The 16,002-nt window shown below is 45.5% G+C and overlaps 1 protein-coding gene and 1 long non-coding RNA gene across 3 annotated transcripts in view; both read left to right on the top strand.

Moving 5' to 3' along the window:
- Positions 1 to 280: 280 nt before the first annotated feature.
- Positions 281 to 3,884, top strand: LOC148685646 (uncharacterized). Its single transcript, XR_015950199.1, has 2 exons — positions 281 to 2,327; positions 2,371 to 3,884. It is a non-coding gene; the product is annotated as an uncharacterized LOC148685646 (long non-coding RNA).
- Positions 3,885 to 5,809: 1,925 nt separating this feature from the next.
- DPYSL4 (dihydropyrimidinase like 4) overlaps positions 5,810 to 16,002 on the top strand; it is a 33,462-nt gene continuing 23,269 nt past the window's right edge. The window contains exons 1-3 of one of the 2 annotated variants that reach the window (XM_035137779.3): positions 5,810 to 6,175; positions 13,896 to 13,984; positions 14,827 to 15,011. In XM_035137779.3, the coding sequence (XP_034993670.2) occupies positions 5,825 to 6,175; positions 13,896 to 13,984; positions 14,827 to 15,011 (625 nt within the window). In that variant the 5' untranslated portion in view covers positions 5,810 to 5,824. Of the gene's footprint in view, positions 6,176 to 9,047; positions 9,651 to 13,895; positions 13,985 to 14,826; positions 15,012 to 16,002 lie in introns of those variants that run through there. The other variant, XM_035137781.3, reaches the window with a different exon arrangement.

Here is a 16,002-nt window from a genome sequence, read left to right as displayed (position 1 = left end):
AATTTCCACTTTCATTCTCTCTTTCTTCTTCCTTACAAACATTATTTTATCTGTACAGAACAGGAGCATGTAAATAAGTGATGGTGTATAAATATGCTATTGTTTATATGGAAACAGATATTTTGTACAAACAATGAATGTGATTTAGATTTCTGTTACTCAGATATATTGCATTGCATTGCATTGCATTGCATACAGAGAGAGAGAGAGAGAGAGAGAGAGAGAGAGAGAGAGAGAGAGAGAGAGAGAGAGAAGAGGTTTTCTTTCACTGACTCTAAACATAATTTACTTTACTCACATTGCTGATGGTGATAACATAAAATTCTGGAAAACTCCAGTATCTATATGATGATGCATGCAAATGTTGAGCTGAACTTCCTTAATAAGGGAAGCAAAATGAAGCTCAGACATTGCTTGCCATGACATTTAGATTGAAATTCTCTGCAATTTAACTAGGAATAAGCCCTGCTAAATCTTCAGAACCTACTTCTGAGTAAATATGCATCTTATCAAGCTAGTTACTCCATCCTAAGGCATGCTGTACGAGCAGCAGAGTGCTTCGAATGGGTTATAGTGACATAGCATTAGCTTCCAGAAACATGATGCACATTAAAGAATGTCACCATCCCTTCCTTTGAACTTGACTTGTGGCATACATGCCAAAATGATAGTCATCACCATAGTAAGCTGTATAGAACATTAAACTGCACCCCATCCACTTGATTCATTCATTGCTAAGATTTCTACCCCACATTTCTGAGGCTTTCATCCCACTCAAGATGGGTTATATGAATTAAAATCACAATGAAACATATCAAAGAAATACAACACAAATACACAAAAAAACAGCCATGTTTTTTGAAACAACAACTGTACTCAGCACAGACCCTTATCTAAACCAGTGTAGCAAAAGGCTGCCTGCATAGAACAATCTTCCCTGATGCTCAGAAAACATAGGTGCAGCCATAGAAAAGGCCCTGTCTCTAGTCTCCATTAGTTATATGTAAAGGTAAAGGTAAAGGTACCCCTGATCATTAGGTCCAGTTGTGACCAACTCTGGGGTTGTGGTGCTCATCTTGCGTTATTGGCCGAGGGAGCCGGCGTACAGCTTCCAGGTCATGTGGCCAGCATGACAAAGACACTTCTGGTGAACCAGAGCAGTGCACGGAAACGCTATTTACCTTCCTGCTGTAGGTATTTATCTACTTGCACTTTGACATGCTTTCGAACTGCTAGGTGGCGATGTGGGTTAAACCACAGAGCCTAGGGCTTGCCGATCAGAAGGTCAGCGGTTTGAATCCCTGCGACGGGGTGAGCTCCCGTTGGTCGGTCCCAGCTCCTGCCAACCTAGCTATATGTAGGATACAGCAAATGGCCTCTCCACTAAATCTAAGACATCTCAAATACAGGTAAAGCTGAATCCTGCAACCTCTGTAACCACTTTATTCTTCAGAGAGTGACCCAGGGCTGAGAGTATATTTTGCTGCACTACCCGGCCACCTCCTTCAGTAAGGCTCATCAGTGGAGGAACTGAAGGAACAAGCAAGTTTCTCCAAAGAGACACAAGACCATGTCATAGTGCTCATTTGCTGCTTTCAGAATTGCTTCCCTGGTCATCTCTGCTGCACGTTTTTTCTCCAGTCCTGCAGATCAACATGGAACTTGACTTGGGATTAGAGTAAATGGCCAGAATCCAAGAAGCTGAGTAGTGTACACTGAAAGTACTTCCATAAACTACCTGGTGTATTACACACTTCATTTTCTAACCCCAGCTTCCCATGCTGCTCTGGAAGCTGCTCTTATGTTCATGCTTTTGTATCTGTCCATAAGGTGGAAGGAGATCCCATGGATTTCGTTGGAGCAAACCTCTAAGGAGCTGTACCTAGGATTATGTCTTAAATTCACTGTTCCTTTGGTAATGCACTAACAAAGAATAATGTGCTCCATTTCTCCAATGTAATCCTCTAGCATTTATATGGGTCTGCTATGTTTATTGTGAGATTAAAAAGTAGTAAAAACAGATTTGTATATAATTTTGCTAGAGTTGTCTCCAATAAGATAGGCTGCCTACCTTGAATTTACAGTTGCCCAATCTAGAGTACTAAGTGTGCTCTTGATGTGCACACAGGTCTCTCGCATGCACAAAAAGATATGCTCCCTTTAAATTAAAAGTGAAGCCATCACTTGGGAGGAGCTGTATGCACAGCACACCTTCTATAACCATAGCTGTCAACCCTCCCTTTTTTGCTGGAAATTCCCTTATTCCAGTGCCGTTACCTGATGATATCCTGGATTGTTAGATATACCGTAGACTGTCCCCGGGACAGGTGAGGCTGCTGATCCCTTATTTTCAAATCCGAAAGTGGGCAGGTGAGGCTGCTGATCCCTTATTTTCAAATCTGAAAGTTGACAGCTATGTCTATAACATATTCTATATTAAGGCAATTTAGGCTGCAATTGTACACACTTACTAGGGAGTAAACACCATCGAACACACTGGAACTTACTTCCAAAAAAGCATGCGTAGAATTGCACTGTTTAATAGGAAGCCAGTTCTAAAGAGTAGAGCTAGTACTTGCCTGTCATGCTAGAATAGTATTCAGCACCACTGTCATAATATCTTGTTTTGTGATGTTTCACCGATGCAGAGATTCATCCAACCCATCAGCTGCATGTTTTAAGCACTGCCATTATTTCTCATGCCATATATAGCTATTTATTGGGAAGCTAGCAAAGGAAACCATGGACAATACCAATTTGCCTGTTTGAATAGTACGTGGCCCTAATGGAAGTCTGCTGGCATTCAAGTAAACAGGGAAGGCATCCCATGCACTGAACTTATCTGGAGAGGAAAATATGCATGTAAGTGCTGTTTGACAGTAAAGGTCTTTGTGCCAAAGGATGCACAAACCCAAGGATGCTCACTACCCCATCTCTCCCCATGTAATAATAGCTGGGACCATATATGTACCAGCACGCACTTAAATTTTTAGTTTAATTACTGATATACGACAATAGCCGATATGGAAAGAAGATATGTGTAACTACATTGAATTGTAGCACCAGAGTTCCAAGAAAGCCTTAATAATATAATCATATACCATGTTCACAACTACAGTACTTTGGCATATGACTTACACTCATCAGTTATGAGAATGAGAACATGTATATTCTGGGTAATTATTTTGCCATCACGTCTAAACTATAATCCATTTGAATTGCTGCTTAATTTGTCAATGACTGTGTGTTATGTATACCAGACTTATGCCTGTGGTTCAAGCTGTTGAAGGACTGTGGCTGTTATTTGAAAGTATTCAGCTCGCTTAATAACTGTAGTCTTCAGTATATCCCAGAGTGCCTTACACAGCTTGTTAACATAAATACCTGTCATCATTGAGAAAACCAATGCACCTGAAAGTTATTTGTGGTGGACAGGTGCCAAATTAACCTGTATCTTTAATGGCATCATTAAACCCTTACAGTGCAGAGTGTGTTTCTGAACAGTAATGGATTTAGTTTAGACTCAGGAAATCGTATTGTGAATATGTACAGTGCACCCGCATATTTAGTGTACAGTTTATTTAAGCAGCTGTAAATGTCTGTAAAAACTAAAAGCATATACAAGAGTTTTCTTCCATGATGAAATATGCCATGGTTTACTTGTGTTTTCTAATGTAATCTCATAATAATCATATCCTAAATATTTAATGTTTGGTTCTGTGCTAAAGAGGTAATTGATGAGCCTAAAATAGGCTTATATGTACAAAGTTTTACACATATTTTTGTATTGTGATTCATATGCTATATATATCAGAGACTTTCTATTCATTTGTAAAGTACATAAATTATTGTAAACTTTTAATTAAAAAAGTCTTTTAAACGTATGAATGACTAGACATGGATTTTCTCCATGCAGCACAAAAAGAAAAGTGTTGAAGCCAGCATGTAAGCAGCAATAGTTGCTTTTGAACTATACCAATGGAGTAATCTGAGTAAGTTTACACATTGATCAGGATGCATAAAAAAGCTATGCTCCAGATTGTTGTAGAGAGAATTTCCATTTATTATACCAACAATTACAGCCAACCATAGACAACCCAGCTCCCAGGACATGTCTGCAAATGTCTTATGACTTGGTTAAATAGCTGTATCCTGCCAAGAAACATTCAATCAATTTCCATATCTTTATCCTATTTTACTACATGCATTGCATGCCTAGTGTACAAAAAAGTCTATATAAGTCTATATGCTGAGGAGGTGTGAAGACAACAGCAATGTGCTGACAGTTTGGAAATATCAAGGTTATGTAGGTATATGCCGAGAAGAAAGAAGTAATTGACTGGTCTGTGACCTGCAGCCCACTTCCTACTTTCTAAAGTTTCCTATTATGGTGACCCATTTGGAATATAGCACAATTTCTGTAAATGGTGGTTCTGGTTTCCTGCTCATGGAAGTAGCCTCCAAAATCTTCCAAGAGAATTTGGGGAGTCTCACACTGTCCATGTGAGTAGACCACTTTGTGTGAGCAGTTGCACTTAGCAACTGGATTAGTAATTCTGGAACTAGTTCTTACATTAGGTACATTAGATATGTAGGTTCATTAGATTTTACAGGTCGACTGTAAGAAATGACTTTGTGGTCATGGATAAATAGGGGTCTCTCCTTTCTGCTTGCTTTAAAAACAAGATCTTTGAGCCAAGCTTTCTGCTTGCATTGCAATGCAATGACCTAATTCTGTTTAGCAATTCTCTTCTAGAGCTATAATCCTGTATCAGCTAAAACAACAGGGGAATAAAGTATGTGAAACAGAACAGTCTGTTGCCCTAAGGCTGACATCAGTTGTAAGCAGAAATCATATACTGGAGTACTGTTATCTCATTCAAAATGAAACTGTGGAGGAACCTACTTTTTATATGAATTCTTAAGAATTCTGACCTTAATTTCCATCTTCAAAATGAAATGATTAGTAATAAATAAATAAATCCCACCAGGTAGCATTGAAATATCTCCACAAATAGTATAAGCAAATTGTTTGTCAGACACCACACTGCAGTTGTGATGAAAATGTAACAATTTTTATTCTACTTTTTTGCACATATTTGGAAGAAAATGAAAGGAATGCAGAAGAGAAAGTGCAAGGTATGCCAATGTATCATGTGCTTCATAATACATGCATTCAATTCAAATAAGTCTTCAAATTCCATCTACAGAATTGTAGTTGGCAAGGGTTTACAGACAAGTGTAAGCACTGGGCTACAAATGTTCTATAGCCCTACATACAAAAGTGCTTCGCTTTTGTTCAAAACGCCTTTGGCTATCCCTTAATAAACTGTTAATGGAGCAAAAGCAAGCACGTTATCTCTTGTGTCTGTCTCCGTTGGTAAGGGAATAATTGATTCAATAAAGGCTGTCAGTAAACTTCCATTGTGTTTATTCTTCTTCTGGGACCACCTCGACTCATGCATGGTGAGTTGAGCCAACCCCCGGCGAGAGGCAAAGCAGCGTTTAAGTGACAGCGATGGAAATTCTCCTGTAGGTGGGCTCTCGCTGGGATGTCGTCCTAATGAACTCCTCCGGCGCGGCTGTTTCAGCACCACAGAGCGCGGACAGCTCCCAGCCAGCCAAGCCAGGCTCGTGGCGAAGACCAATGGCGTTACCTGCCTAACGCAGCGCGGAACTGGCTAGGAGTTTACATCTGACAAGTGAAATCGGATTGAGCCCCTGCGTTGCCGTGACACCCCCATCCCCACACGGCGCTAGTTTGGCAACACTTCGCTTCACTCTCCAGCAGTCCCAGGCAGGCGACCTCCCTTCCCTAGCAGCCATGGCAGAGCGGAGGGAGCAGCTCCAGCCGCCGGAGAAGAAAGAGGAGGAAGTGCCCGATTACTTCGCGGCCCTCGGCACCGCCAGCCCCAAGCCCCGGCAGAAGTACGGAGGGATGTTTTGCAACGTGGAGGGCGCCTTCGAAAACAAGACGCTGGACTTCGAATCGCTCGGCGGAGGGAGGCGAGGGAGCAGCAACCAGAAGCTCAGTCGAGGGGACCTCAGCCAGCTCTCCAGCGGGTCGGAGGGGCAGAGCGAAGCCAGCAGCGGGAGCCAAAATACCCCGGTCCTCACACCCGCGAGGCCGCCGTCAGTTGGAGTAGCAGAGGAATTGCCCAATGGCTGCCATCAGGTAACGGGGGAAGGAAGGCGCTGGGGACGGTCATTGGAGGATATGCGCTATGGGGCTAAACTTTTGAGGGTGCGGGATACAGCTGAACCAGAGCTCTGTCTGTCTGTCAAATGTTTCAGGAATGTATTTAACGACCTGAGTAAGGTAATGAGCAAATCCGGTGCAGAAAGGCAAGTCCCTTAGCGGAATCAGCCAAACGGCCCGGGAACAGGCAGGAAGCGTCCAGCGTCTGGGTCTCTTCCAGCCAAGTAGGCGGCGCTCGAAGTGACTCGGCTCATGTGCGCAGGTTTAGCTCGTGGGACGAGGACCTGGCAAACCCGTGAGCGGCTCGGCTTCCGCCCTCGATTTCAAAGGCACGAGAGCTGCTCTGAGCAAGCGACAGAGCCAGCTGCATTTCCTGAACTGGAATGTGGTTTGGAATTCACAGTGGAGCCGCCGCTTCTTAATCGCGTCCGAGGTCACGAAACCTGTCACAATCGCCCCCCTTCCGCCCTCCGAAGAGGACTGATCGGGACGCCAGGTGGCGATTGATTTCCCAATCGGCTGCAGCCCGTTTAGACGGCTGGCTGGCTTTCTCCATCGTCCTCTCTTTAAATGTGCCGAGGCAGCAATGTATACCCCACAGGTAGAGTAGGAGCACTGTGTCCTCTGTTATTTTGCAACGCAAATGAGCGTCACCGGGGACCTGGCTGTGAGATTCTGCTGCTGTGAGATTCAACAGACCCGGTCTTATGTTACAGCCAATGGGAGTCATTTTATTGATTTTAATATGAATGAAAGAATTGGATGGGAAGGCTGAAATGCTTTGCACATTTACTGCAGGGTAGGTCCAGATTAACTCAACGGGACTTACTTACTTCTGAGTAGATAGGCATAGGAATTTCAATGAGGCATACTTTGGGGGAAATTGGCATATAATAGCAACCCAAAATGCTTTTAATAAAGGTAGGACCGGGTGTTTCTTCCCAGTAGCAGGAGCCATGCAGAGTTTGCGGTTAGGGCTGGAGATTATATTAACCCAGAATGCTAGCCTTGATGGCTATGTTCTTACCTCCACTGTGGAGGCAGTAGACTTCTGAATGCTACCGTAATTGCTGGAAGCAGCAGGAGGAGAGAGTAGCTGCAGCGCTCAGATCTTGTCTGGGGGCTTCCCATAGGCATCTGGTTGGCCACCAGCGTGTATGTGCCATTGGCCTGATCCAGCAGGCACTTTTTACACTCACACACACCTCCTACATCTGAGTGGGAATTGCAGCAAGGCGGAATGCCCCTCTTCGCTTCCACTTTAATGCTGATAAATGGTTTCTAATAAACTACTTTCCACGTGGTGCAGTGGAGAGGGAGGGAGGGAGTCTCTTGTGACAATCTCTTTTTCCTGGTAATTTGAGCACAAAGCTTTAAGAACTGAGGTTTCGTTCGCTGGTCCAAATGCCACTTGGCTGCCCTGCAAGTTATTGATTAAGGCTGCAATTCTAAATAAAAATAAAGAATACTTACCTTGGTGTAAATTCCCTTGAACTCTGCTTCTGAACAAGCATGCATATTTTCTCTTTGTTCTCTGAAATGAGTGACACATTTTACTTATTACTACAAAACACTTATACCCCATTATCTAGCCCATAAAAACGCCCATTTAAAGTCTTAAAAAGATAGGACACAAAAGGAAAGGGGTGTGTGGAGGGAAGAGGTAAACAAACAAAACTCAGGCAACACGTCTTTAGTGTTACAACATCAGCCTCGTACACCAGAGCCCTCCAGGATCACATCCAGACTATAGCTGCCAAGTTCTCCCTTTTTAAAAGGGAAATTCCCTTATGCTGAATAGGCTTCCTCGCGAGAAAAGGGAAAAGTTGGCAGCTATGATCCAGACTCCGGCTAACTTGGAACTTGCGTTTCCATAGGAGTGGCCAGATTGATGCTTTCAGGAAGCCTACAGGCAGAGCACAAAGCCCGCTCCTTTTGTTTGCCTCCAGGGCCTCCCATTATTCAGAGGCACATTTCCTCGGAATATGGACGACTCATCGCTCGTGGCCAGGACCCCTTAGAGCAGAGCAGACATATCCTCTGCATAAATTTATCCCATCCTTAAAAACAAAAGCAGCATACTGTACTAAGCTACTGGTCACCAAATAAATCGTACACGTCGTTTGAAACAGCACCTCGCCAAGTGCATCTGATTCCGCAGAGGATCCCCTTATTATTGGATCCTACCCAGATCTCTGGCTTCAACACTCACTCGGTGGTGGTTATGAAGGAAAATTCTGACCAGGGCTGAGCTGGTTGCCCCTAGGATCCGATGCTAGATTAAAACAGAGGGTCACTTAAACCTGAAATACCCTTGGAAAAGTTAAACAAAACGGGGCTTCCTTTTGAATGGACGTGCAGATGACAGCGCTGTAGGGAAGCATCCGCCTGTTTGGGGCTACACAACAACACTGCTCTGCATAGGAGTCAACTCCTAAGGACTTCGCCCCCCTCACCATAAAATATTAGTGACCCTCAAAGTTGATGGTCGCCGCATTGCCATTCAAATGGAGTGTATGTGCCGCGTCTTGTGATGGATTACTTGGGTCCCCCAATATACTTGGGTCCCCCAATATTTTATTCAAGTTGGCACCCCTGCTGGTCTACGCGCGCGTGATCCTAGCCACTCGGAAGCCGTTTCCACCGACATCAAGGATCTTGACTTTCAAGTTAAACTCGGGATGAGCAAGTCCCAATCCAACGCAAGGTTTGAAATATGGATCTGAAGCGGGTTGGATGGGGGGCAGGTAGGTGACCTAACTTCCCGCTCCCAAATCAGCCCCGGGAAGCCGGCTGCGTCCTCCTGATGACTATACCAGCTCCCAGCAGGATGCACACCCCCCCACACACACACCCCAAGCGCCAACCGGGAAACACAAAAGCCCCCTGGGCTGCATCTCCAGTCAGCCGCCCCCTGCTGACGAGGGCCTGGCCCCTAGAGAGAGGGCTCTGCCACGTGGCCTTTGTTGGCCGGCGTGGGGAGGCGCAGGCTTTTGTTGGACAGGGCTGTGGCTGCGTGCAGGCCGGGCTCGCAGGAGAGGCCCCGGAGGAGCTGTCTGCCTGCGCGTCTGGGGCCCTGTCTGCCGCTGCCTGGTGCACGGGCGTGGAATGCTAATCAGGCAGCTGCTCACTCGGCGAGGCTGCCGGTCGGCCAGCGCAGGGGGAGCCACCGAGCTGCTCTCGCTCGCTCGCTCGCTCTCGCTCGCCCGCCCGCCCTCCCTCCTTGCCAGAACAATCCGCCGGGCGGAGAGGCGCGCACGCACACGCGGCGCCACTCAGCACAGAGCCATCCGCCGGCGCCAGCCGCTGCTCCCTCGGCCGGCCGCCCTCCGGACCCACAAAGGCCCCTCGCCGCCGCCCGTGACCCCTTCCCACCTCCCCGTCCCGCGCTAGGCAAGGCCTGCGGGGGAAGATGTCGTACCAAGGCAAGAAGAACATCCCGCGGATCACGGTGAGCCGCAGGGCCCTGGGCTGGAGTGGCGATGATTCTCGGGCTGGCATTGCTCTCCGAGGGTCCGACCTGCGCTTCCCGGGGTTGTGCGGAGTCCCCAGCCCCCACCCTCCGCCTTTCCCGAGGCTTCTGGCGGTGGTGGTGTGGATCCCCCCCCCGGGTGGGCCGCCGACCTGAAGCCCCTGGGTAGGATTTTCGTAACGGGAAGGCGAGGGGAGGTTTGGGTTGCAACGGGGAGGGAAGGGGAGGTGGAGCTGCGCGGTCCCGGTGGGCTTCAGGGGGAGGGGGCGGAAGGCGCAGTCGAGATCCGAGCGACGGCATTCGGCATTTGTGCCTCCGCCGGCCATGGCTGGTGGTGACCCTCCGCCTGGGGACTCCTCGAACAACCTCTCCTTGTCCACAGCGCGCTCTTTCTCCCCATGCAACGTTCAGCCTGTAGGTGCGCGCTGATGCCTTCTTCGTGCAGAGGCGAGCCAATGGGTCCCCCCACCCACCAGCTTTTCAAGGAGAAAAACAAAACAGAGCGCTGTGTTATTCTGGAAATCTCCCAGGGTTATAAAGACCTTGAGGAATCCGCCCACTTCTCGGCACCCCGAATCAACTTATAAGTGAATGCAAAACAACATTCTTCGTGGCACGCCTTTTTTCTTCTTCGCTAAGTGGCTGGTGTCGCCTTCTTCTGTTGTTTATCCGCTTGCAGCCCACCCCCGCCCTCGATCTGATTGCTCATTCGTGGATTTCTAACTCCCTTTGAATGGGTGACCTCCTAGGACACCATCCTCCCTTCGACCCTCTTTAGAATGTTAGAAGCAGGTGTGCAGTCCAAGCTTCTTTCTCGAGGGGCAGGGAAGCCCCATTTGCCTCCCATTTCCACCTCTAACAGAGGGGATTAATATATTTTTGGCTGATTTTGTTCTTAAGTACAAAGAGCTTAATTTAGCTTGGTGTCTAGAGTATTTCTCAGTATCAGGCAAGTGAAAGACAATCAATACAGGTTCTTCAGATACAAGTTGAACAGATAAACACTGAAATGTGGGCATTTCCTCTAAGGATTTCTTCAGTGACTGTGGGATGTAGTAACTTCTAATACACAATCTGTTCCTGGGAACATGGAAAAAGAAATAAGGGGGTGGAAGTCTGACCGAGGGCTGCTATTTAAGACATTTGCCACTGAAAGCTCCCTGTGCAGAGAATTAGTGTGCTCTTTTGTTAAATGTGACCCAACTTGAACCCCAAGGATTTAAACAGTGTTTTATCCTCAACTGGATGTGCTTCATAATAGCAATGCAACAAGCTTCTATTTACCTGTTAAATGCTTTTCAAATACAGTGCACATCCATATTCTCTGTAAGCTAAGCTCTGCTGTTTGAAATAAGTCCATGTAACAGACCCATCTTTATGCAAAGGTAGTTATTTCAAAGGCCTTCTGGATCTCCATTACATCAATCCATACACACCTTAGATTGCAATCCTATATATATTTCTTTGTCGTAAGTCTCATTGAATTTAATGGGATCTGCTTCCGAGGAGAAATTCAGGGGATTGCACTATAAGACAAGCAATCTTTTCCTCCCTCCCTCTCTCTCTCTCTCCTGCTTCCCCATCACTGGAAGAAATAACACACAGCAAATTGTCAGGCATTTACCACAACTACAACTACAGGTGTTAGGATCAGTTGCATATAGCCCACATCAATGTGAATCTCTGCATGTTTCTACTTATCAAAGGCAATCACAGTTTGTGAGTATCTTAACATTAGCATTCTCCAAAACACATTCTTTTCTTGGGAATGCTGCTTGACCTACTTTTGATGCCTTCCCAGGCTCCACTAAATTATTATTATTATTATTATTTTGCCATGCTACTCATTTGCATCCCCTCCTTATCCTGCCCTTTATCAGAAGGGTGTGTGTATGTGTACATTGCACATATGGACACATGCACTATTAGGGTTACATCTAATACAGCAGATTATTCTTGTGAATTCAACTGTGGAAATTTCTGACCAACTCCCCACTGAAATGAACTGTGGAATAAAGCACACCACATTCATTGGGATCTAAAGAATTGTGGAACTAGTGCTCATGTTCAGGCAGTGGTCCCGGAGGCTGTATGGCAAACTGAAATCGAAGAGGGTTGAAAAAACAGCTTGTGGAACTGCATGAAGAGTCAAGGGGGAGAGAGCCTGTGAATATTCCGCTGAGCTAGTGCAAGTCCCTTGTGTGAACCTAAGATTCTCCTTGGATCCTGGCCATGGTGATTGAGGAAGCTCTGATGCCTGCTTAAGCCCTTTAGGGTTGGATTTTAAAGTAAGAACGTCAGAACTCACTACCTGCCAAGTACAGTAATTATTGGTTGTGAGCCTCTTGTCCTGATGGCCTAGCCTGTGAACTCTCAAATGCATTAGTAGGAGAGGTGGGTGACTCCTTCCCATTCCTTGCATCCTGTCATGTTAGATGGTTTGAAGAGCCTGCTGCATCAGGCCAATGGACCATGCATCTTGGATTAGACAGTCCTCACAGTTCCCTTCCTTTCTTGGTGTACACTATTTCTCTCACCAAAGTGAGCAGCTGTGATGTCACTTCTGTAGAAGGGGTTTTCTTCCGAGGTGGGTTTTGAGTGGAATGGCTCCCCCCCAGTGCCTGACATGTGAATGCTCTATTCTTCATTGTTTGGCCGTGAGCGAGCCAGAGCAGGCCAGCCCTTGAAGCAGCGACTGAAAAGAAGCTGTTTGATTAAAGGCTGGCTTACCGCATCTGGCCCATGTTCTGGTTGTTATGGAGAAGGGCTGCAGCCTAGGAATAGTTGCAGCATTACTCATCTAATACTGTCCCCCCTTCATGGGGAGGAAGAGCTGCAGTGGGTCAGTGAAGCTGTTCATTGAGGTATCCTGATGAAACAAATCTCTTATGCTTTCTATACAGGTGTACATTATTCACTTTGATTGGTAGCACAACATGTCTTACCCACATCATCATTATTGACCCTATATTCCTGTATCAAGGTGTAAACACCCCGGAATTGTTGTGAAGGCATCCATTGTTCTGTCTATGACAGGGGTCACCAGCCTAAGGCCCATGGGCTGGAAGCGGCCCTCAGAGGTCGTTTGACCAGCCCACGAGCTGCCCCCAAACCGAGCTGCTCGTGCGCTGTGCTAAACCGACGCGGCACAGGGACTTGCTTCCACAGCACCAAAAATCGTGCCTGCGCATGCACAGAAAATTGTGGGCGGGTGCATGATCCGGCCAACAGAGGAATGTCTGCGGAACCGATCCGGCCCAGGCAAGAAAAACCTTGCTGACCCCTGGTCTATGAAATAAAACTGGTATGGGCTAACTTGAACTTGGAAGAAGGCCACCTGGGTACTCTAAATCCTGTTATAAGAGGTCCTTGAAAGGGTATTGTAAATCAAAGTACCATAGCTAACTCCTTGATACTTTCCTTGTTAGTACTGTTGCATTTATAAAGGCCTACAGCCCCAGGCTATGTAACAAGGAAGCCAATTCCACATGCCTTCAGAAATTCCTTTTCTTTGTTAAAAAATCAGTTTCAGTTACAAACCACTAAATTTTTGTTGTTGTTAGGATGGGATACTGTCCTTCTCTATATACTTACTTTCCTTTGCTGTGTGACTTATTCTGCATTTATTCTGATAATGTGTTTCTGAGTCCTTAGCATTCTCCAGCAGCTGGCAGATTCCCTGGAATTGCTAACAGAGGTCAACTCAAAATGAGTCACCTTTCAGCAAATTATAGGCCTGATTCCTTGTAATATCCTTGGAGACAGCGCCAAGAGGGGAAATCAACAAAGGCTTTGCACCAGAAACCCATGGCTCCCCGTTTTGAGAGAAAAATGTGGGATTCTAGCCATCTTAATTAAGAGCTGCCTAGCTGGCACTGTGTTTTACAGTAACATTTGAGAAAAAAATAAGTCAGGCAAGGCTGATGAGTGTATTTTCTAAATTTTATAACACACAATTCCTACCAGTAGGTCAGATAGCCCAGAAACACCAACAATTTTTGCTGCCTTTGTTTTTTGTATTACATTCTTTTGCATTTCTAGACAAAATAACACCAGCTACTTTTCATGTCTTAGACGAAATCTGAATCTCAGCTGTAACGTGAGACCAACACTCAACTTGCACCAGGCATTTTTATATAGTCTGTTTCTGAATGTATACCTAAAGTCACCTTTAGGTAAAGTCTGGTTAGCTTGGAAATCATTGTTTGTTTGCTTTTAAATCAGAGTGACCGGCTGCTCATCAAAGGAGGAAAGATTGTCAATGATGATCAGTCATTTTATGCAGATATCTATGTGGAAGATGGCTTGATTAAGTAAGTTGCTGAAAAATATTTTGGAGTACAGTTTTATTTATTCCAGATATTTGTGTACAATTTGATCTACTTTCATTGCTCTCTGATACATTAATTGCAATATAAGCAAAGCATAGAGGAGACAGAATATAATTGTTGTTACACAACTACATGAAAGTAACACATTCAGTACTATGGTACAGAGCACACGGGGAGCCTATGGATCAAGATTATTACGATTATTTATTTGTTTTCTATATTGCTCTTCATCTGAGGATCGCAGGGAATGCCCCCAAAGTATGATTGACATCCATCAGTCTTGGGAGACAATTGAGGAGTGCACCTTGGGGGGGGGGGGGTTAAGTCAAACTGTTGGAAGGTTGCAAAAGAAATATACCTATAATCCTAAGGCTGTGCTCAGGTGGCACTTTCCTTTGCTCCCTGTTGAGTACTAGAGCATTTAACTGTGAATGTAGAAAGCATTTCAGCAAGGAGAGTCTGGTAAGAAAGCAGATTTCCGAAAGCAGTGTTATAAGCATCAGGAACACAGTGAGCTGATCTAGTTCAGAGGTAGTCCATGTGGTCCCCTCCTGTACTTTTGGACCATAGCTCTCTTTATCCTGATCATTGGCCATGTTGGCTGGTGCTGATGGGCGGTGTCGTCCGCAGCATCTTCACTACCCCAGATCTCGTTACCAGTACTTGATTGCCATTTAAATCAATGGGATTTAAGTCATCATTTAATTGCTGGGATCTTAGTTCAATGAATTTAGTCTGGATCCAAACCAGTATGTTGGAGATCTATATACTGTTGTCCTCCTTGAATGAAACTTGCAAGCAATCTCTTTTAATGTCATTTTCAGACAAATTGGGGAAAATCTGGTTGTTCCTGGAGGTGTGAAAGTGGTTGACGCTTACGGCCAGCTAGTTATGCCAGGTGGGATAGATGTCCACACTAGGCTGCAGATGCCAGTGTTGGGAATGACCTCTGCTGATGACTTCTATCAAGGAACCAAAGCAGCTCTGGCAGGAGGGACCACCATGATTCGTACGTAACGCCCTTGCTGTGGACTGCATTCCTTTTGTTGTTAGAGCAGGAAAATCGGTCACTGAAAACTAGCTAATTGGAGGTCGCTCACTTGGTGAGGTGGGGCCACAGCACTAGTTTCCCCACAGCAGTGTGACTGCCTCTTAGCAGGAGGGAGAGGAGCATGGTGGGAGCATCAGGTTGGCTCTGACTGTGTGCCTGCACAGCCACAGTGGCCCTGCCACCTTGCTGCTTACCAAGTCCCCCGCAGTAAGTGGCAGTAGCACCACTCCTAAGAAGCTTGCATTGCAACTCACTGCTCATTTGGCCACATGAATTAGCCTTTAATACATGCCCGGGCTCCCACAATGCATTCTGTACTGTAGACTTGCATAAACATATCCCCATGTCATTGTGGTACAACTGTTAGGTTTTTTCCTTTAAGACCAATGTGGTCAATGGTGCTACACAGAGGTGTGTGTTTGTAACCTTGATCTGAATATTAACACACCTGTGAGCTTTTTCTAATTTGAATAATGGAAGGTAGAGTTTGCTCACTGTAATGTGATTGGGGAATTGACTATTTTGAATTCTGTATTTAAGCTACCCAAATGGTTCATGGGTGTGGTGGTGTAGTGCATAGCTGCCAGGTTTTCCCTTTTCTCGTGAGGAAGCCTATTCAGCATAAGGGAAAATCCCTTTAAAAAAGGGATAACTTGGCAGCTATGGTGTAGTGTGAGATATAGAGGAATGGAGTAGAGGAGTGTGTTGTATATAATTGTAAATAAAAGCAAGCAAAGATACTGAAGACGACTTTGTTATTTCGTCAACCCTGCCGCTGTTGCCACTCGGTTGGTGCGTATTGCCCAACAACAACAACAACAACCCTTTGGGTGTGGCAGAACTTTTGTTTTTCACAACATTTTGTATGTCCTTCCCCTGCCTGGTTATAGTCTTAAATTTGGTTGTCTGAAATATAATTATAGACCCTGCAGATCTTTGGTACTACCTA

Source organism: Zootoca vivipara, chromosome 5 (genome assembly GCF_965207765.1).
Source record: "Zootoca vivipara chromosome 5, rZooViv2.hap1.1, whole genome shotgun sequence".
Taxonomy (NCBI): domain Eukaryota; kingdom Metazoa; phylum Chordata; class Lepidosauria; order Squamata; family Lacertidae; genus Zootoca; species Zootoca vivipara.
This window is presented reverse-complemented; position numbering and strand designations above follow the sequence as displayed.